Source organism: Zalophus californianus, chromosome 7 (assembly GCF_009762305.2).
Source record: "Zalophus californianus isolate mZalCal1 chromosome 7, mZalCal1.pri.v2, whole genome shotgun sequence".
NCBI lineage: Eukaryota > Metazoa > Chordata > Mammalia > Carnivora > Otariidae > Zalophus > Zalophus californianus.
Window position 1 is genome coordinate 111,819,234 of NC_045601.1, and position 23,374 is coordinate 111,842,607.

Genomic DNA, 23,374 nt, shown 5'->3' on the forward strand with positions numbered 1-23,374 from the left:
GTTCTCAGTCTACATAATTTAAAGGAGCAATTTTTTTTCATCTGAATTAATTCTGGACAACAAAAACCCAAAGTCATAAAACTGCTTACTGAAATACTGCTTTGTCACAATGGGGCTTATCGCTGACTTGTTTTCTTACATTTAATACATTTTTCAAAATGCCACACAATTAATTTGCAGAGCTATCAACTTAAAGCTCAAATCTAGTCTTTCAGCACCCCAGGTGTTTGGTTTGATGAGCAAACTGAAGAAGCATGAAAATAATTTGATCTCAAGATCCTCTGAATAATTACAGCTCAAAAATACCCCAGGAAAAAGAAAAAAACAAAAAACAGTGAAACCCCAAAACAAAGCTTCATTTACATTTTTGCAAATGAAATTTCCCTATTTACTATGGATGATATTAAGCTTTGCATTCAATTGTAAAAATGCCTCTAGAATGGCATAATCTTGACTCCTTTAAAACTTTCAAGGGTATTTTTTTAAAACAATGCAATTTTCTGATGGAAAAAGAAAAGCATTATGTTCAAAACATGTGTTGTTACAAAGGGAAATGAGCCCTTTTCAAAACCCTTTTATCCTTGATTTTTAATTTATATAGATCCTATATTTATAGAAATTCAGAAAGAGCAGACTTAGCTTCATAAGAGGGACATTACCTTCATAGAACAAAGTTATTAGTAAGTGTATTTATTTAAAAGGCCCAAATAAAGCTGTTTCAAAGATTTTTGTTAAGGGCTTCTAAAGCTGTTTCTTTGCCCCATGGTATATGTCTGATCTATTACTGGTCAACTTACTAATAGTTAATTTGTGCTTACACAATACAGATCAATTTAATTCTACTCTCAGAGGAAGATTATAAGGTTACCTCTTAGAAGAGATGAACTACTATAATTTAATAGCACCATATTTGAATGTACCTCACATCTTCAGACAACCTGGAAATTTGAAAATATGTGAGTTTCTTCTTTCTACTAAAATAAATTAAGAAATCAGCACATTTTTATGATACATGTCTTTCTCTGATTGACTTATTTCACTAAGCATAACATCCTCCAGTTCCATCCATGTCGTTGCAAATGGCAAGATCTCATTCCTTTTGATGGCTGCATAATATTCCAGTGTGTATATATACCACTTCTTCTTTATCCATTCATTTGTCAATGGACATCTTGGCTCTTTCCACAGTTTGGCTATTGTGGATATTGCTGCTATAAACATTGGGGTGCACGTACCCCTTCGGGTCCCTATATTTGTATCTTTGGGGTAAATACCCAGTAGTGCAATTGCTGGATCGAATGGTAGCTCTAATTTCAACTGTTTGAGGAACCTCCATACTGTTTTCCAGAGTGGTTGCACCAGCTTGCATTCCCACCAACAGTGTAGGAGGGTTCCCCTTTCTCCACATCCCTGCCAACATCTGTCGTTCCCTGACTTGTTCATTTTAGCCATTCTGACGGGTGTGAGGTGGTATCTTATTGAGGTTTTGATTTGGATTTCCCTGATGCCGAGCGATGTTGAGCACTTTTCATGTGCCTGTTGGCCATTTGGATGTCTTCTTTGGAAAAATGTCTGTTCATGTCTTCTGCCCATTTCTTGATTGGATTATTTGTTTTTTGGGTGTTGAGTTTGATAAGTTCTTTATAGATTTTGGATACTAGCCCTTTATCTGATATGTCATTTGCAAATATTTTCTCCCATTCTGTCGGTTGTCTTTTGGCTTTGTGGACTGTTTCTTTTGCTGTGCAAAAGCTTTTTATCTTGATGAAATCCAATAGTTCATTTTTGCCCTGGCTTCCCGTGCCTTTGGCAATGTTTCTAGGAAGATGTTGCTGCGGCTGAGGTCGAAGAGGTTGCTGCCTGTGTTCTCCTTTAGGATTTTGATGGACTCCTGTCTCATGTTTAGGTCTTCCAACCATTTGGAGGCTATTTTTGTGTGTGGTGTAAGGAAATGGTCCAGTTTCATTCTTCTTCATGTGGCTGTCCAATTTTCCCAACACCATTTGTTGAAGAGACTATCTTTTTTCCATTGGACATTCTTTCCTGCTTTGTCAAAGATAAGTTGACCATAGAGTTGAGGGTCCATTTCTGGGCTCTCTATTCTGTTCCAATGATCTATGTGTCTGTTTTTGTGCCAGTACCATACTGTCTTGATGATGACAGCTTTGTAATAGAGCTGGAAGTCTGGAATTGTGATGCCGCCAGCTTTGCTTTTCTTTTTCAATATTCCTCTGGCTATTCGGGGTCTCTTCTGGTTCCATACAAATTTTAGGATTATTTGTTCCATTTCTTTGATAAAAGTGGATGGTATTTTGATGGGGATTGCATTGAATGTGTAGATTGCTCTAGGAAGCATTGACATCTTCACAATGTTGGTTCTCCCAATCCATGAGCATGGAACGTTTTTCCATTTCTTTGTGTCTTCTTCCATTTCTTTCATGAGTATTTTATAGTTTTCTGAGTACAGATCCTTTGCCTCTTTGGTTAAATTAATTCCTAGGTATCTAATGGTTTTGGGTGCAATTGTAAATGGGATCGACTCCTTGATTTGTCTCTCTTCTGTCTTGTTGTTGGTGTATAGGAATGCCACTGATTTCTGTGCATTGATTTTATAGCCTGCTACTTGACTGAATTCCTGTATGAGTTCTAGCAGTTTTGGGGTGGAGTCTTTTGGGTTTTCCACATACAGTATCATATCATCTGCAAAGAGTGAGAGTTTGACTTCCTCTTTGCCGATTTGGATGCCTTTGATTTCTTTTTGTTGTCTGATTGCTCTGGCTAGGACTTCTAATACTATGTTGAATAGCAGTGGTGAGAGTGGACATCCCTGCCACGTTCCTGACCTTAGGGGAAAAGCTCTCAGCCTTTCCCCATTGAGAATGATATTCGCTGAGGGTTTTTCATAGATGGCTTTTATGATATTGAGGTATGTACCCTCTATCCCTATACTCTGAAGAGTTTTGATGAAGAAAGGATGCTGCACTTTGTCAAATACTTTTTCTGCATCTATGGAGAGGATCATATGATTCTTGTTCTTTCTTTCGTTAATGTATTGTATCATGTTGATTGATTTGCGGATGTTGAACCAGGCTTGCAGCCCAGGGATAAATCCCACTTGGTCGTGGTGAATAATCCTTTTAATGGACTGTTGGATCCTATTGGCTAGTATTTTGGTGAGAACTTTTGCATCCATGTTCATCAAGGATATTGGTCTGTAATTCTCCTTTTTGATGGGGTTTTTGTCTGGTTTTGGGATCAAGGTAATGCTGGCCTCATAAAATGAGTTTGGAAGTTTTCCTTCCATTTCTGTTTTTTGGAACAGTTTCAGGAGAATAGGTATTAATTCTTCTTGAAATTTCTGATAGAATTCCCCTGGGAAGCCATCTGGCCCTGAGCTTTTGTTTCTTGGGAGATTTTTGGTGACTGCTTCAATTTCCTTAGTGGTTATAGGTCTGTTCAGGTTTTCCATTTCTTCCTGGTTCAATTTTGGTAGTTGATACATCTCTAGGAATGCATCCATTTCTTCCAGGTGATCTAATTTCCTGGCATAGAGTTGCACATAATATGTTCTTATAATTGTTTGTATTTCTTTGGTGTTGGTTGGGATCTCTCCACTTTCATTCATGATTTTGTTGATCTGGGTCATTTCTCTTTTCTTTTTGATCAGTCTGGCCAGGGGTTTATCAATCTTGTTAATTCTTTCAAAAACCAGCTCCTAGTTTCGTTGATCTGCTCTACTGTTCTTTTTGTTTCTAGGTCATTGATTTCTGCTCTGATCTTTATTATTTCTCTTCTCCTGCTGGGTTTAGGCTTTATTTGCTGTTCTTCCTCCAGCTCCTTTAGGTGTAGGGTTAGGTTGTGTATTTGAGACCTTTCTTGTTTCTTGAGAAAGGCTTGTATTGCTATATACTTTCCTCTCAGGACTGCCTTTGCTGTATCCCAAAGATTTTGAACAGTTGTGTTTTCATTTTCATTGGTTTCCATGAATTTGTTTAATTCTTCTTTAATTTCCTGGTTGACCCATTCATTCTTTAGTAGGATGCTCTTTAGCCTCCATGTATTTGAGTTCTTTCCGACTTTCCTCTTGTGATTGAGTTCTAGTTTCAAAGCATTGTGGTCTGAAAATATGCAGGGAATGATCCCAATCTTTTGGTACCGGTTGAGACCTGATTTGTGACCTAGGATGTGATCAATTCTGGAGAATGTTCCATGGGCACTAGAAAAGAATGTGTATTCCGTTGCTTTGGGATGGAATGTTCTGAGTATGTCTGTGAAGTCCATTTGGTCCAGTGTGTCATTTAAAGTCTTTATTTCCTTGTTGATCTTTTGCTTAGATGATCTGTCCATTTCAGTCAGGGGGGTGTTAAAGTCCCCCACTATTATTGTATTGTTGTTGATGTGTTTCTTCGCTTTTGTTATTAATTGCCTCATATAATTGGCTGCTCCCATGTTCGGGGCATAGATATTTACAATTGTTAGATCTTCTTGTTGGATAGACCCTTTAAGTAGGATATAGTGTCCTTCCTCATCTCTTATTACAGTCTTTGTTTTAAAATCTAGTTTGTCTGATATAAGGATTGCCACCCCAGCTTTCTTTTGGTGTCCGTTAGCATGGTAAATGGTTTTCCACCCCATCACTTTCAATCTGGGGGTGTCTTTGGGTCTAAAATGAGTCTCTTGCAGACAGCATATGGATGGGTCTTGTTTTTTAATCCAGTCTGATAGCCTGTGTCTTTTGATTGGGGCATTTAGCCCATTTACATTCAGGGTAACTATTGAAAGGTATGAATTTAGTGCCATTGTATTGCCTGTAAGGTGACTGTTAACTGTATGTTGTCTGTGTTCCTTTCTGATCTTTGCTGCTTTTAGGCTCTCTCTTTGCTTAGAGGACCCCTTTCAATATTTCTTGGAGGGCTGGTTTCATGTTTGCAAATTCCTTTAGTTTTTGTTTGTTCTGGAAGCTTTTTATCTCTCCTTCTGTTTTCAATGACAGCCTAGCTGGCTATAGTATTCTTGGCTGCATATTTTTCTCATTTAGTGCTCTGAAGATATCTTGCCAGTCCTTTCTGGCCTGCCAGGTCTCTGTGGATAGGTCTGTTGCCAATCTAATGTTTCTACCATTGTAGGTTACATATCCCTTCTCCCAAGCTGCTTTCAGGATTTTCTCTTTGTCTCTGAGACTCGTAAGTTTTACTATTAGATGTCGGGGTGTTGACCTATTTTTATTGATTTTGAGAGGGGTTCTCTGTGCCTCCTGGATTTTGATGCCTGTTTCCTTCCTCACATTAGGGAAGTTCTCTGCTATTATTTGCTCCAATATACCTTCTGCCCCTCTCTCTCTTTCTTCTTCTTCTGGGATCCCAATTATTCTAATGTTGTTTCGTCTTATCGTATCACTTATCTCTCGAATTCTGCCCTCGTGATCCTGTAGTTGTTTCTCCCTCTTTTTCTCAGCCTCTTTATTTTCCATCATTTGGTCTTCTATATCACTGATTCTCTCTTCTGCCTCATTTATCCTAGCAGTTAGTGCCCCCATTTTTGATTGCACCCCATCAATAGCCTTTTTAATTTCGACTTGGTTAGATTTTAGATCTTTTATTTCTCCAGAAAGGGTTTCTCTAATAACTTCCACGCTTTTTTCAAGCCCAGCTAGTATCTTTAAAATCATGATTCTGAACTCTAGGTCTGACGTCGTACTAATGTCCGTATTGAGTAGGTCCCTGGCTGACAGCACTACTTCTTGTTCTTCTTGCTGAGGTGATTTTTTTCGTCTTGTCATTTTGTCCAGAGGAGAATAAATGAATGAGAGAACAAAATGCTAACAGGTTTACAACGTCTCCAGCAAATATACTCTATACAAATCAGAAAAGACCTGAAACCAGGGGAAAAGAAAGGGAAAGAAAGAAAAAAGAGAGGAAAAAAAAAAGAAAAAAAAGATAAAAACAAAAACAGAACAATACAAAAAAAGCAGAATATGATCAAATATGATCAGGCTAGTGCATAGATCAGTGCCACACACTAGATTTTGGGCGTATTTTTTCTGTTAGAAAAAAGTGCCTCCTAAAATTTTACAGGAAGAAAGACATTTATGTACAAAATAGGGGTTGATACAATTTAGGGATGGAAGATGACTGTAAAGATGAAAATTATAAAAGATTTTATAAAAGGACTTGATAAGATAAGAAGTTGTTTGAAAAAAGAAAGAAGATTTAAGAAAAAAAAAAGGAGAAAGGGAGAGAATGTGATCAGGCAGGAGACTAGAACAAAGCCATACACTAGTGATTTAGGGTATATTTTGATCTGTTAGAAGAAACTGTATCTCAAAATTTTAAAGAGAGAACAACTTATATATATATGCCAAAAATAAGGGTAACTACTATGAAGGGATAAAATATGACTCCAGAAATGAAAAATAAAAAATGTTTTTTTTTAAAAAAAGGGATTGATAAGATGTTGGTTGAAAAAGGGAAAAAGAAAAAAAAAACCAGTCAACAAAAATTAACTTTGATGAACTAATGAATCATGGTAAAAAAAAAAGCCATGAATTCTATGTGCAGTATTCCCCTAGCGCTGGAGTTCTCCCGTTCTCCTTGATCGGTAAACTTGCTCTTGGCTTGCTGGCTGTTCGTGCTGATCTTCTGGGGGAGGGGCCTGTTGCTGTGGTTTCCAAATGTCTTTGCCGGAGGCTGAATTGCCCCGCCCTTGTCGGTCCAGGCTAAGGAAGCTGCTCGGGTTCGCTCTCAGGAGCTTTTGTTCCCTGCAAACTCTCGGTACAGCTTTGAAGGACCAGGGCAAAAATGGTGGCCTCCCAATCTCCACCCGGAGGAGCTGAGAACTCGGGGCCCCGCTCCTCAGTGTGCCCCCAGAGAAAAGCAGTCACTCCTGTCTCCCTGGTCTCTGGCCGCACTCCGTGCTCACCCAGCCTGTGACCGAGCATTTCTATCTCTGGCACCCGACCCCGTGTGGAGTCTCCAAACCCAGCAGATACCTGCAGTGCGTTCCCGCGCCGCTCCTCCCCGGGAAGGAAGGGGAGTCTCCCCAGCTCTGCCGCCTGTTGGGTCCCTGCTGGAGGAGCAGTGGCCTGACTGGGCTGCGGATCACAGTTTATGGCAACCCTGAGCTGAGAGCCCGCGCCTCGGCTCCGTCTCTGCAGCCGGCTTCCCCGCTCCGATAACTGGGAGCTCTGGCACACTCGGGCACCCCCGGTCTTTCTGTGACCCCAAGGGTCCTGAGACCACACTGTCCCGGGAGGATTCCACCCCCTGCTTAGCCACTGCAGCGACGTCCCTCAGCCGAGCCAACTTCTAAAAGCTCCGATTTTGTGCTCTGCGGCTCTATCACTTGCCAGAAGCGGCCAGCGGAGGCCCCTCCCCCGCCGTCTATCCTCCCGAATATCGCCTCGGATTCACTTCTCCGCACATCCTACCTTCCAGTAAGTGGTCGCTTCTCTGTTCAGAGAGTTGTTGCTACTCTCCTCTTCGATCTCCTGTTGAGTTCGTAGGTGTTCAGAATGGTTTGATCCCTATTCAGCTGAATTCCTGAGACCAGACGAAATCTAGGTCTCCTACTTCTCCGCCATCTTGCTCCACTCCCAAGAAATCAGCACATTTTTAAAAACTTAATTTCCCAAGGGGCTGGAGAGTAAATATTTTAGGCTTTGCAGGCCATATGGTCTCTGTTACAACTACTGAACTTTGCTGTTGCAATGCTAAAGTAGCCATAGACAGAACATAAATGAATAGGTATGGCTGTGTTTTAATAAAACTTATTTATAAAAACAGGTGCGTGGGCCAGAGATTGCAAACCCTGGTTTAAATAATCATGATACAGCCATATGTCTTTGTAAAGATTTCTACAGAGACATAGAGACAACACACATCAAACTGTACTATCAGTAGTTACAAAAACCATATTTACCTGAGGCAGCTGTTTGGCAATATCGCCACCTACAAAGACAGCTTCAAGATAAACCCAAAGGTTCTGGACTACTAGCCACTCTTCAATTATATCTGAGGAAGTAGACAATTTATACACCCAATTCTGGATAGTTTTTTTAAATGGCGCATTATATCTGAAAGTAAAAATGGAAAAATATTATATTTTAAGGATGATGCAGAAAATAATATGGCCTAATAAAGTAAATTAGAGGAGAAACATTCCTTTGAAAGTGAACTTTTTTTTTCCTAAAAGGCAGTTCCTAATAAATTTCACACAGCTAATGAGATATTTGCTTTTCTAGGAGTAAAACTCGTATCATTATAGCGATTTTACTTGTTTCTATGCATGAGTCACAGACCAGGAAGATGAGCCAAGTTTTGTGACATGGAGGTCCAGCAAAGGAATTGTGCTGGTTGTTTCTGGGATGGAAGGGAACACATGGGAAAAGGTGCTTTTACAAGACTTCTGTGAACCAAATCCAAGTGAGCACTGCCTGCAAGAGTAACACGTAGAACACTGTTCCTGGTCTGTGAAACTATTACAACAAGGCCAATGTCAAGATTGAGGGTTGATGTCCACCTATAGATGTGCTCTTCTCACCCACAGACTGCTAAGTCCACCAGGCACTGTGCCTAGATTCTACGGTGTTAGAGATCCAGAACAGTTGCCCCCAAATAACATGCTTCCTGTTTCTCAACATCAGAGCTAGCTGCAGAGTTCGTGAGAATTCGAGGTGTCCAGAAAGCTGGGCACAGCGAAGAAAGACAAAAAAATACAGGGGATGTCATGCAAGAAGTGATGGGAAGCTACTGGGTAAAGACCCAATTACCTACAGTTGGACTAAGAAGCTGACTTCAGTTTGTGGCAATGACAAGTAGGTTCGATGTGGTGTAGTGACATTGCTGGTGAGTGGCACTTACTGACAAGGTTCTTCAAACTTTTCTGGATCCAGGGCAGGGTGACTTGATGGTGCTCACATATATAAGGGGGTTCTTCTGGGTATACTCTGACACCTGAATGCAACCCATAACTTCTCTAGAAGCCTATGCTATACACGGAGGTATAAAGGGAGTTATGTAAAAAATTGCCCCAAGGAGATAGGTGAGCTATTCAGGCAGTAAGAAGCATTTGACTCAACACCCAATTTACACTGTCCATCTGACCATCATTCTAGAGCTGAAAGGAAGTCAGTATGTTAAAAGCATCTTCAAAATTAAGACATGCACACTAAGATGGGCACTTCAGGGGGCTGAAGCACCTAGATATTTGAGGCCAAAAATGGCCTTGCATGGAGGGAAAAAAGAGTCATCTTTGATGGCATATGACTTCCCAACATGAAAAAGGGAGATTTGAAATAAGATCTAGCATAACCAGTTTCTGTCCTTTGGTCATTGCATAACTTTGCATGGTGGAACCTGTCATGATTGTTAGGCATTCCTATGGATCAATCGAGAATCCACTAGCAAAGTGTCACCATCCAGGCAATATCTGGAGTCAAGTCTCACCCATGGAGATATACAATTTACTCCTGAAGTCACATCCAGGTAGCCCTAGAGATCCCGCAGGCAATGCCTCGGCATTGAGTTTACTAGTACTATAAATAAGTATTATACTAATCAGGCTAAATCCAAATTAAATATGAAACTAAGAAAGCCTTCAAATCCTGAATTCACTGGCTACAGATACTGTTCAGGTGAATCTACAGCCTTTCTTCAAGAGGTCATCATTCAGGAAATCAGCATGGCAAAATTTGCTATGAACCATGGAAACAGTATCCCATAAAGTCTGAGAACCACTGAATATCCTATGGTCACCTTTTCCAGGATTATTCAGATTCCCTGAAAGCAGAAGATGTACGTAGGATCTTAACCCCAGAAAGTCAACCCAGAACTCCCAGAGCTAGGAGCTTTAGAATTGTACATTATCCAAATGCAAGACTGCCTTTGGGGCCAGAGGCCATGCAGAATATCATTTATTAACCAGCGATCCCAACCTAGAGAAGGTATATTAGAATTCCCATGCACCACAGACATTGATTCTGCTAATGATGAGGTTGTGACATATTTCTTAGGTGTGTTAAAGTGAAGAACGGTTGAGAATTACCGCGAAGTCAGCTAGGGGATTAGAGGTTGCTAATGCTCACATTAAGACCTGACAGTATACTTAATCTGAGTCCCATTTCCAAAAGCTGCACTCAAGGTCACAGTCACCTTCCAGCTTGTTCAGTAATCCAATGATGGATAGGTCATCTTACTTAGGGCACAGTAAACCCAGCACACATATAGCCACTTTTCCCCATAAAAAAATGCATGAAGTGTTTATGTAACAAGCCCCTAATAATATATTCCTTTCATGTGTTGCCAGCATACTTTTCCTGGGTCATTGGGTGAACACTTGAGCAGGGTTGGGCAAGGAGGGCAAAGATGACATATCGGAGGAACCAAAGAGAAAGAAAATAAAACGAATAGGTCATCTCAGTGGGGACCCAAGATGTTTAAGAGATAAGCTGCCAATTTGGGGGAGAGTAATTATGATGGTGCCCACCAAAAAAACAGTAAGAAGAGATGGGTACCATAAGGAAGAGACAGAGAACATGACTGTTAGGGAAAATGGGTAGCTCATTTAAGGACATACAAGAGTGAGCACTTGAGGTCAGAATCTTTTGTTATACAACAGCTGCAAAACTGGGCTTTCACTTAGTATTATATAACCCTAAAAACCAAATTAAAACCATCCCCCCAAAGTATAAAATTACCTGTTGCTTAGTAAGGAACCTAAGACCATTAAACTATCCTCCATCAAGGAGATAATTTCTCCCGATTCAGTTCCTTTGAGAAGGAGCTCTCCTTTTCCCTTAAATGCTGCAAAACTCAGGTTCTGGTTGGTCCAATTTTCAATCACCTGAGTCAGCTTGGCTTCAATATCCTTCTCCTTAATGGCAGATATGCAAATATCCTTCAGAGGGAGATCAAAGAATATGTCATGACATTTTCAATTACAAATTAAGTGCCTTAAAAAATCATAGAATTTTCTAGCTTGAACCTAGAAGTCATTTAGTCATTTTGTGGCCAAGGAAACCAAAGCTCATGATCATCATGTTATAAGTTCAAACCAGAACCTTCTGACCATCTGACTACTAATTTTTTTATGGTACCATATACACGCAATAACAGAACTTAAATCTTCATGTTTCTTCATTTAATTTTTAACTGGAGTTTTTGGCCAAGATGGAGATGATAACAGCTGCTCTACCTCAGCAGGTTGTTATGAGAAACAAGGGAGGATATATGTGGGGAGTCCTTTGAACTCTTCAAAGTAACAGAGACTCATTGCTGTATTCCAGCTTGCTCTGGCCCTAATATGCATATCTCATTTGCTTAAAAGTCATTCTATTTTTTTTCTCACAGGTTTTCCCGTTTTTCTGAGAGTCCTTGATATGAGAGTCTCACAAGGGAAAATAAAAGTAATGTATTTTCCCTACCAGGCCTCTATTTATTTTCATACTTAGAATCACAGATCTCAGAGATGGCAAGGAATCGAAAGGTACAGGTATTTCCACAAATAATTATAATACCAAGTAACATGTAATCAATGTCCTCAGAACGGTATGACTTGTTGTGAATTCTGAAGAGGGAGAAAGGACTTCTGCCCGCAGTCAGGAGGAAAGGCCTCACTGAGGAGGGAGCATCTGAGACTGAGTGGGATTCCAGTGGGTGGTGGGGGCAGACATTTTACAGTGAGGGGAAAGAGTTCCTTTAGAGGCAGTGAGTCCAGGGACAGAAGGAATCCAGCTTGGATAATGGCAAGACATGCGGAACAGAACAAACAGGATGCACAGGCATAAACAGTGCTGAGGATCTGTTTTGGGGTACAAATAGTTACTGAACCCTGGAATTCCTTGGAATTATAGAATGAAGTTTTCAAAACACAGCTTATAAATGGCTATATTCTTTTATTTTTTTATTTTTTTATGGTTATGTTAATCACCATATATTACATCATTAGTTTTTGATGTAGTGTTCCATGATTCATTGTTTGTGCATAACACCCAGTGCTCCACGCAGAATGTGCCCTCTTTAATACCCATCACCAGGCTAACCCATCCCCCTACCCTCCTCCCCTCTAGAACCCTCAGTTAGTTTTTCAGAGTCCCTCGTCTCTCATGGTTCATCTCCCCCTCTGACTTACTCCCCTTCATTCTTCCCCTCCTGCTATCTTCTTCTTTTTCTTTTTTCTTAACATATGTTGCATTATTTGTTTCAGAAGTACAGATCTGTGATTCAACAGTCTTGCACAATTCACAGTGCCCACCATAGCACAACCCTACCCAATGTCTATCACCCAGCCACCCCATCCCTCAACCCCCCACCACTCCAGCAACCCTCAGTTTGTTTCCTGAGATTAAGAGTTCTTCAGATCAGTGAGGTCATAGGATACATGTCTTTCTCTGATTGACTTATTTCACTCAGCATAACACCCTCCAGTTGCATCCATGTCGTTGCAAATGGCAAGATCTCATTCCTTTTGATGGCTGCATAATATTCCAGTGTGTATATAAACCACATCTTCTTTATCCATTCATCTGTCGATGGACATCTTGGCTCTTTCCACAGTTTGGCTATTGTGGACAATGCTGCTATAAACATTGGGGTGCACGTACCCCTTCGGATCCCTACATTTGTATCTTTGGGGTAAATACCCAGTAGTGCAATTGCTGGATCGAATGGTAGCTCTATTTTCAACTGTTTGAGGAACCTCCATACTGTTTTCCAGAGTGGTTGCACCAGCTTGCATTCCCACCAACAGTGTAGGAGGGTTCCCCTTTCTCCACATCCCTGCCAACATCTGTCGTTCCCTGACTTGTTAATTTCAGCCATTCTGACGGGTGTGAGGTGGTATCTCACTGAGGTTTTGATTTGGATTTCCCTGATGCCCAGTGATGTTGAGCACTTTTTCATGTGTCTGTTGGCCATTTGGATGTCTTCTTTGGAAAAATGTCTGTTCATGTCTTCTGCCCATTTCTTGATTGGATTATTTGTTCTTTGGGTGTTGAGTTTGATAAGTTCCTTAAAGATTTTGGATACTAGCCCTTTATCTGATATGTCATTTGCAAATATCTTCTCCCATTCTGTCGGTTGTCTTTTGGTTTTGTGGACTGTTTCTTTTGCTGTGCAAAAGCTTTTTATCTTGATGAAATCCCAATAGTTCATTTTTGCCCTGGCTTCCCTTGCCTTTGGCGATGTTTCTAGGAAGAAGTTGCTGCGGCTGAGGTTGAAGAGGTTGCTACCTGTGTCCTCCTTTAGGATTTTGATGGACTCCTGTCTCACGTTTAGGTCTTTCAACCATTTTGAGTCTATTTTTGTGTGTGGTGTAAGGAAATGGTCCAGTTTCATTCTTCTGCATGTGGCTGTCCAATTTTCCCAACACCATTTGTTGAAGAGACTGTCTTTTTGCCATTGGACATTCTTTCCTGCTTTATCAAAGATAAGTTGACTTTAGAGTTGAGGGTCCATTTCTGGGCTCTCTATTCTGTTCCATTGATCTATGTGTCTGTTTTTGTGCCAGTACCATACTGTCTTGATGATGACAGCTTTGTAATAGAGCTGGAAGTCCGGAATTGTGATGCCCCCAGCTTTGCTTTTCTTTTTCAACATTCCTCTGGTTATGCGGGGTCTTTTCTGGTTCCATACAAATTTTAGGATTATTTGTTCCATTTCTTTGAAAAAAGTGGATGGTATTTTGATGGGGATTGCATTGAATGTGTAGATTGCTCTAGGTAGCATTGACATCTTCACAACGTTCGTTCTCCCAATCCAAGAGCATGGAACGTTTTTCCATTTCTTTGTGTCTTCTTCCATTTCTTTCATGAGTGTTTTATAGTTTTCTGAGTACAGATCCTTTGCCTCTTTGGTTAAATTTATTCCTAGGTATCTTATGGTTTTGGGTGCCATTGTAAATGGGATCGACTCCTTGATTTGTCTCTCTTCTGTCTTGTTGTTGGTGTATAGGAATGCCACTGATTTCTGTGCATTGATTTTATAGCCTGCTACTTGACTGAATTCCTGTATGAGTTCTAGCAGTTTTGGGGTGGAGTCTTTTGGGTTTTCCACATACAGTATCATATCATCTGCAAAGAGTGAGAGTTTGACTTCCTCTTTGCTGATTTGGATGCCTTTGATTTCTTTTTGTTGTCTGATTGCTGTGGCTAGGACTTCTAATACTATGTTGAATAGCAGTGGTGAGAGTGGACATCCCTGCCGCGTTCCTGACCTTAGGGGAAAAGCTCTCAGCCTTTCCCCATTGAGAATGATATTCGCTGTGGGTTTTTCATAGATGGCTTTTATGATATTGAGGTATGTACCCTCTATCCCTATTCTCTGAAGAGTTTTGATCAAGAAAGGATGCTGTACTTTGTCAAATGCTTTTTCTGCATCTATTGAGAGGATCATATGATTCTTGTTCTTTCTTTTGTTAATGTATCGTATCACGTTGATTGATTTGCAGATGTTGAACCATCCCTGCAGCCCAGGGATAAATCCCACTTGGTCATGGTGAATAATCCTTTTAATGTACTGTTGGATCCTAGTGGCTAGTATTTTGGTGAGAATTTTTGCATCCATGTTCATCAAGGATGAAGGACCCTTTTTGATGGGGTCTTTGTCTGGTTTTGGGATCAAGGTAATGGTGGCCTCATAAAATGAGTTTGGAAGTTTTCCTTCCATTTCTGTTTTTTGGAACAGTTTCAGGAGAATAGGTATTAATTCTTCTTGAAATGTCTGATAGAATTCCCCTGGGAAGCCATCTGGCCCTGGGCTTTTGTTTCTTGGGAGATTTTTGATGACTGCTTCAATTTCCTTAGTGGCTATAGGTCTGTTCAGGTTTTCTATTTCTTCCTGGTTCAGTTTTGGTAGTTGATACATCTCTAGGAATGCACCCATTTCTTCCAGGTGATCTAATTTGCTGGCACAGACTTGCTCATAATATGTTCTTATAATTATTTGTATTTCTTTGGTGTTGGTTGGGATCTCTCCTCTTTCATTCATGATTTTGTTGATTTGGGTCATTTCTCTTTTCTTTTTGATCAGTCTGGCCAGGGGTTTATCAATCTTGTTAATTCTTTCAAAGAACGAGCTCCTAGTTTCGTTAATCTGTTCTACTGTTCTTTGGTTTCTAGGTCATTGATTTCTGCTCTGATCTTTATTACTTCTCTTCTCCTGCTGGGTTTAGGCTTTATTTGCTGTTCTTTCTCCAGCTCCTTTAGGGGTAGGGTTAGGTTATATATTTGAGACCTTTCTTGTTTCTTGAGAAAGGCTTGTATTGCTATATACTTTCCTCTCAGGACTGCCTTTGCTGCATCCCAAAGATTTTGAACAGTTGTGTTTTCATTTTCATTCCTTTCAATGAATTTTTTAAATTCTTCTTTAATTTCCTGGTTAACCCATTCATTCGTTAGTAGGATGCTCTTTAGCCTCCATGTATTTAGTTCTTTCCGACTTTCCTCTTGTGATTAAGTCCTAGTTTCAAAGCATTGTGGTCTGAAAATATGCAGGGAATGATCCCAATCTTTTGGTACCGGTTGAGACCTGAATTGTGACCTAGGATGTGATCAATTCTGGAGAATTATCCATGGGCACTAGAGAAGAATGTTATTCCGTTGCTTTGGGATGGAATGTTCTGAATATGTCTGTGAGGTCCATTTGGTCCAGTGTGTCATTTAAAGTCTTTATTATAAATTGCTATATTCTTAAGTGTAAAACCTACCTATAAGAATGAGATGGGCACCAAAGTTCTTTTTCAATTCTTCATTTCCTTCAAGAGTATTTGAATGACATTTATAAGTAGGGCAAAATTCTTTGAAAACAAAATTTCTGGTGTACATGTGTTTTTAAGAAGGGGAGAAGGGGATGGAGAGCCTGGGTGGCTCAGTGGGTTAAACACCTGCCATCAGCTTAGGTTGTGATCCCAGGGTCCTGGGATCAAGCCCCGAGTCGGGCTCCCTGTTTAGCGGGAAGCCTGCTTCTCCCTCTCCCTCTGCTCCTTCCCCTGCTTGTGCTCTCTTTCTCTCCCTCAAATAAATAAATAAAATCTTTAAAAAAAAATAATGGTAAAAGAAGCGGCAGAAAACTTAAAACCATATATATGGGAGATTTCTAGTTCCTCACCTCCAAAAATATAGAATAATTGATAAAACACAAACAGAGAAAGTAGAAAACATACCAGGCTTAAAAACCAAACATCTCCATGGACCAGAAGTGGAAAAGACACACAAACCACTGGGTAGAGATGAAGCCCAGGCCTGAGGGCTCTGGTGGGGGTGAGGGGCAGGGGGCGTCAAGCCCTTATAAATGGGTTTGCATAGACATATCTGGTTACACCCCAGGGTCCAACACAGAGGCAGCCCACTGAAAACTGCACAGCCTTTCTGTAAAAAAGGCCTATTTGCTTATCTTAGAGCTTCTGCCTGAGAGCAGGCATCTAATTTAATACACAACTCAGGGCCTACTGAAATACTCTCCAAAGACAGACGCTGGTGGGCACCACTGATGCACTGTCCCTCTGCCTCACTCCAGGTCACCGATGTCTCCCAGAAAGGAGCTTATGCACATGTCTGGCCCCCTGGGTTTTTTTTGTAACTGCCACCCAGGGGATGTCTCTTGATCACCTGATTCTGGTGGCAAATAAGGTTTGCCAGAGGACCTATAATAAATGGGGGGGGAGGTCCATAACCAGCTACCCACCCCAGGGCTGAGCACTAAGACATCAGACGGAAATGCCCGGTTTCTTACTTTGAAAGAGGCCTCTTGCTTTATCTTCACAGCTGTGGCCTGAGGATCAGGTCTCTAATGAAACATACATCCAAGGGACAACTATAATCCTCTCCAGAGACTTGGAAGGGTGAGTGCTATCTTCAGACTCCTTATGCTGTGCCCCCAAATGCTGGCATCTCCAACAAAGGAGCTTGTGTAAATAACTGGCCCTCGGCATTTGCGGCTGTTACCCAAAAGGCACATCCCTTAACAGCCTGACTCTGGTGACCAGTGGGGCTTGGGTTCGTGGGTTCAACAGAACAGTAGCAAGCAAAGGAAATACTTAACTGGCTATCATTCCCAGGTTCAGTGCAGAGAGGATAGACATAAATGCTCATCTCCTAGTATTCCCTTAAAAGAGGCATATTTACATACTTTAAGAGTTGCTGCCTAAGGATATAGCTTCCAATCAGCCTAAATCTAGGTGCTGACTGAGATCCTCCACTTTGGGGCCTGACAGGTCTTGTTACATCCTCAGTTACTGGGAGCACCTAAAGATAAAGTAGACTACTGGAACAAACACAAAGGTTTGAGAGACAACCAAGAGCTAGGGCAGGCTTGAAGGTTAAGATTTTTCTCCTCACAAGGCTACTCCTTCATGACTGGGAGAGGATGTTGTTTTATATGATGCATAAAAACCAACACAGAGAGCAAAGTAAAATGAAGAAACAGGAATATGATCCAAATAAAACCAGTTTTGACCTCAGAAAAAGACTTTAATGAAACAGAGATGAGTGATTTACCAGTCAAAGAGCTCAAAATAATGGTCATAAAAATACCCACCAAGTTCAGGAGAACAATGTGTGAACAAAGTGAGAATTTCAACAAAGAGAAAGAAAATATTTTAAAGATACCAAGTAGAAGCCATGGAGCTGAAGAACACAAACACAGAACTGAAAAGCACCATAAAGGGGTTCAACAGCAGACTAGATGAAGCACAAGAAAGGATCATGAGCTTGAAGACAAGGCAGCAGAAGTTACCCAACCACAGCAAAAAGAAAAAAAAGAATGAAAAATAGTGAAGACAACTTAAGGGACTTATAGATCACATGGGCCAATATTCACATTCTAGGAATCCCAGAAGGAGAAGAGGGCAGAAAACTTTTTGGAAGAAATAACGGCTGAAAACGTCCCTAAAGTGGGGGAGGAAACAGATATGTAGACCTAGGAAGCCCAGAGAATTTCAAAACAGATGAACCCAAGAGACCCACACCAAGACACTATAATTAAAATGTCAAAAGTTAAAAACAAAGAGAAAATTAGCCAAACTGTGGAAAGAGCCAAGATGTCCATCGACAGATGAATGGATAAAGAAGATGTGGTATATATACACAATGGACTATTATGCAGCCATCAAAAGGAATGAGATCTTGCCATTTGCAACGACGTGGATGGAACTGGAGGGTGTTATGCTGAGTGAAATAAATCAATCAGAGAAAGACATGTATCACATGACCTCACTGATATGAGGAATTCTTAATCCTAGGAAACAAACTGAGTGTTACTGGAGTGTTTGGGGGTGGGAGGGATGGGGTGGCTGGGTGATAGACATTGGGGAGGGTATGTGCTATGGTGAGCGCTGTGAATTGTGCAAGACTGTTGAATCACAGATCTGTACTTCTGAAACAAATAATGCAACATATTTTAAGAAAAAAGAAAAAGAAGAAGATAACAGGAGAGGAAGAAAAGGGGAGTATGTCAGAGGGGGAGACGAACCATGAGAGATGATGGACTCTGAAAAACAAACTGAGGGTTATAGAGGGGAGGGGGGTAGGGGGATGGGTTAGCCTGGTGATGGGTATTGAGGAGGGCACGTTCTGCATGGAGCACTGGGTGTTATGAACAAACAATGAATCATGGAACACTGCACCAAAAACTAATGATGTAATATATGGTGATTAACATAACAATAAAAAAATTAAAAAAAAAAAAACAAAGAGGAAATTATAAAAATGACAAGAGGAAAACAACTTGTTATGTACAAGGGAACTCTCACAAGACTAATAGCAGATTTTTCAGCAGAAACTTTGCACACCAGAAGAGAGGAGCACAATATATTCAGAGTGATAAAAGGAAAAAAATTATCATGAATACCCTACCTGGCAAAGTTGTCCTTCTGAGTCAAAGGAAAGATAAAGAGTTTTCCAGACAAGCCAAAATGTAAGGAGTTCATCACCACTAGATGAGCCTTACAAGAAATGTTAAAGTGAGTTCTTTAAGCTAAAATGAAACAGTGTTAATTAGGAGCAGGAAATATATGAAAGTGTAGATCTCACTGGTAAAGGTAAGTATATAGTAAAATTCAGAATAATCTAATGTTGTAAAGGTAGTAAGTTAATTACTTAAAAAGCCAGTATGAAGGTTAAAAGACAAATGTAGTAAGACTATAACTACAATTATTGTCAATGGATACACAAGATAAAAATAAGTAAACTGTGACATCAAAAACAAAATGTGGTGGGGGGAAGTAAAAATGTAGAGATTTAGAATGCATTCAAACTTCAGTTATCAACTTAAAATAGACTGTTATAATTATGTTGTTATCTATAAGCCTCATGGTAACCACAAAGCAAAAACCTATAGTAGATACACAAAAGATAAAGCATACCACTACAGAAAATAACCAAATAACAAAAGAAGAGAGCAAGAGAAAACAGGAACAAAGGAATTACAAAAGAGCCAGAAAATGATTAACAAAATGGCAATAGGTACATACCTATTAATAATTCCTTTATATGTAAATAGACTAAATACTCAAAAAAAAAAAAGAGTGACTAAATGGATAAAAAAAAAAGATGCATCTATGGGCTGTCTACAAGAGATTCAGTTCAGATGTAGGACACACACAGAGTGAAATTGAAGAAATGGAAAAAGATATACCATGCAAATGGAAACCAAAACAAAGCTAGGGTATTTATACTTACATAAGACAAAATAGATCTTAAGACAAAAACTGTAATAACAGACAAAGAAGGTCATTTTATAATGATAAAGGGGTCAAACCAACAAGAGGATATAATTTTGAAAATATTTATGCGCCCAAATAGGAACACCCAAATATATAAAACAAATACTAACTGACCAAGAAGAAGAAAATGACAGCAATACAATAGTAGTAGGGGACCTTAATATCCTGCTTTCACCAATAGATAGATCATTCAGACAGAAGATCAATAAGAAAACAATGGCCTTAAATGACACATTAGATGAGATGAACTTAGACATATGTAGAACATTTCATACAAAAGCAACAGAATACACATTCTTCTCAAGAGGACATGGGACATTCTCCCAGACAGATCACATGTTAGGCCACAAAATAAGTCCCAATAAATTTAAGAAAACTGAAACTATGTCAAGCATCTTTTCCAACCACAATGGTATGAAACTAGAAATCAATTACAAGAAGAAAACTGGAAAATTCACAAACATGTGGAGATTAAATAACATGCTACTGAAGAACTAATGGCTCAAAGAAGAAATCAAAAGAGAAATAAAATAATACCTTAAGAAAAATGAAAATGGAAATACAGCATACCAAAACTTATGGGATGCAGTGAAAGCCATTCTAATAGGGAAATTCATAAGGCTAAATGCTTACATTAAGAAAGAAGAGAAATCTCAAATAAACAACCTAGCTTTATATTTAAAAGAATTTTAAAAAGAATAATAAACAAAGCCCACAGTTAGTAGAAGGAAGGAAATAACAAAGATCAGAGTGAAATAGAGACTAAAAAAAAATAGAAAAGGTCAAAGAAACAGCTGGTATTTGAAAATATAGATGAAATAGATAAAATTTTAGCTAGACCAACCAAGAAAAGAGAGGACTCAAATGAAATCAGAAATGAAAAGAAGACATTAACCAATGCCATAGAAATAGAAAGGGCCATGTGAGATTACTATGAGCAATTACAGGCACAAGAATTGGACAACCTAGAAGAAATGGGTAACTCCCTAGAAACATACCACCTACCAAGATTGAATTATGAAGAAATAGAAAATCTGAACAGACTGATTACTAGTAAGGAGATTGAATCAGTAATCAAAAAAAAAAAAAAAAAAAAATCCCAACAAACAAAAGTCCAGGACCAGATAGCTTCACTGGTGAATTCTATCAAACATTTAAAGAAGAATTGATACCAATCTTCTCAAACTCTTCCAAAAGACAGAAGAGGAGGGAACACTCCAAATTCATTTTATGAGGCCAGCACCAGAAAAAGACACCATGAGAAAAGAGAACTACAGGCCAATATCCCTGATGAACACAGATGCAAAAATCCTCAATAAAATACTAGCAAACTGAATTCAACAATACAGTAAAAGGATCACACACAATAACCTTGGAATTTATTGGAATTTCCAGGGATACAAGGATGGTTTCAGTATCCACAGACCAATCAATGTGATATACCACATTAACACAAAGAAGGATAAAAATCACATGATCATCTCAATTGATGCAGAGACGCATACAAAATTCAATATCTATAAACGATATAACCTCTCAACAAAGGTACAGACAGAGAACATACCTCAACATAATAAAGACCATATATGACAAATCCACAGCTAACATCACACTCAATGCTTTTAGGTCAGGAGGAAGAAAAGGATGCCTACTCTCACCAATTTTATTCCACTTAGTATTGAAAATCCTAGCCAGAGCAATTAGAAATGAAAAGAAATGAAAAGCATCTGAATCAGGAGAAAGAAGTAAGGTAAAACTGCCATTATTTGCAGGTGACCTGATATTATATATAGAAAACCCTAAAGATGCCCACCAAAAACAGAACTAATAAATGAATTAAGTTGCATAAAACAAAATCAATATGCAAAAATCAATTGCATTTCTATACACTAATAATGAACTATCCTAAAGAGAAATTAAGAAAACTATTCCATTTACAATTACATCAAAAAGGATAAAATACCTAGGAGTAAGTTTAACAAGGAAGTTTAAGACCTGTATACTGAAAACTATAAGACATTGATGAAAAATACTGAAGAAGACACGAATTAATGGAAAAATATCCCATGCTCATGGATTGGAAGAATGAACATTGTTAAATTGTCCACACAATCCAAAGCTAACTACAAATTAAATGCAATCCCTATCAAAATTCTAAAGTCATTTTTTATAAAAATAGAAGAAATAATCCTAAAATTTGTATGGAACCACAAAAGACCCCAAATGGCCAAAGCAATCTTGAGAAAGAAAAACAAACTTGGAGGCATAATGCTTCCTGATTTCAAACTATATAACAAAGCTATAGTGATCAAAACAGTATGGTATATTTGGCATAAAAACAGACAAAAAGATGAACAGAATAGAGAGCCCAGCAATAAACCCACACATTTATGGTCAATTAATTTATGACAAAGGAGCCAGGAATATACAATGGAGAAAGAGCAGTCTCTTCAATAAATTGTGTTGGGAAAACTGGACAGTCACATGCAGAAGAATGAAAATGGACCACTACCTTACACCACACACAAAAATTAACTCAAAATGAATTAAAGATTTGAACGTAAAACCTGAAACCATAAAACTCCTAGGAGAAAACACAGGTGATAAGCTCCTTGACATTGTTCTTAGCAATGATTTTTGGATTTGGTAACAAAGCCAAGGAAACAAAAGCAAAAATACACAAGTGGGACAACATCAAACTAAAATGCTTCTGCACAGCAAAGAAAACCATCAACAAAATGAAAAGGCAACTGACAAACAAGATAAAATATTTGCAAATCATAAATCCAATAAGGGGGTAATATCTAAAATATATAAAGAACTCACATAACTCAATAGGAAAAAAACCCAAACAATCCAATTAATAAATGGGCAGAGGATTGGAATAGGCATTTTTCCAGAGAAGACATGCAAATGGCCCACCGGTACATGAAAAGGTGCTCAACACCACTAATCTTCAAGGAAATGCAAATCAAAACCACAGTGAGATACCACCTCACACCTGTTAGAATGGCTATCATCACAAAGGCAAGAAATAACAAGTGTTGGGGAGGATGTGGAGAAAAAGGAACCCTGCACGTTGTTGGTGGGAATGTAAATTGGTGCAGCCACTATAGAAAACAGTACGGAGGTTCCACAAAAAAATTAAAAATAGAGCTACAGGGGCACGTGAGTGGCACAGTCAGTTAAGCATCTGACTTTGGTTCAGGTCATGATCTCAGGGTCCTGGGATCAAGCCCCACACTGGGCTCCCCACTCCATGGGGAGTCGGCTTGTCCCTCTCCCTCTGCCCCTCCCCCCACTAATGTTTTCTCTCTCTCTCTAATAAATGAATAAAACTTTTAGAAAAAAAATAGAGCTACATATAATCCAGCAATACTACTTCTAGGTATTTATTCAAAGAAAATGAAAACACCAATTCAAAAAGAAAGAAACCAGAAAGAACATACATACTGAGAATAGACTGGCGGTTGCCAAAAGTCAGGGGGTTGCAGGGTGAATGAAATGGGTGAAGGGGGTCAAAAGGTACAGACTTCCAGTTATAACATAAATAAGTCCTGGGATGTAATGTACAACATGATGACTATAGTTAATAGTACTGTATTGTATATTTGGAAGTTGTTAAGATAAAAGTTCCCATCGCAAGAAAAAAAATTAACTT

At 39.3% G+C, this 23,374-nt stretch overlaps 1 protein-coding gene across 6 annotated transcripts in view; it reads right to left on the minus strand.

Moving 5' to 3' along the window:
• The window catches only part of DNAH8 (dynein axonemal heavy chain 8), a 417,769-nt gene that overhangs the window by 222,447 nt on the left and 171,948 nt on the right, over window positions 1-23,374 (minus strand). For all 6 annotated transcript variants that reach the window (XM_027603620.2, XM_027603615.2, XM_027603616.2 and 3 more), the window contains 2 exons: window positions 10,694-10,893; window positions 7,918-8,071 (listed from right to left, as the gene is read on the minus strand). In XM_027603620.2, coding sequence (XP_027459421.2) covers window positions 7,918-8,071; window positions 10,694-10,893 — 354 coding nt within the window. The remainder of the gene's footprint in view (window positions 1-7,917; window positions 8,072-10,693; window positions 10,894-23,374) is intronic.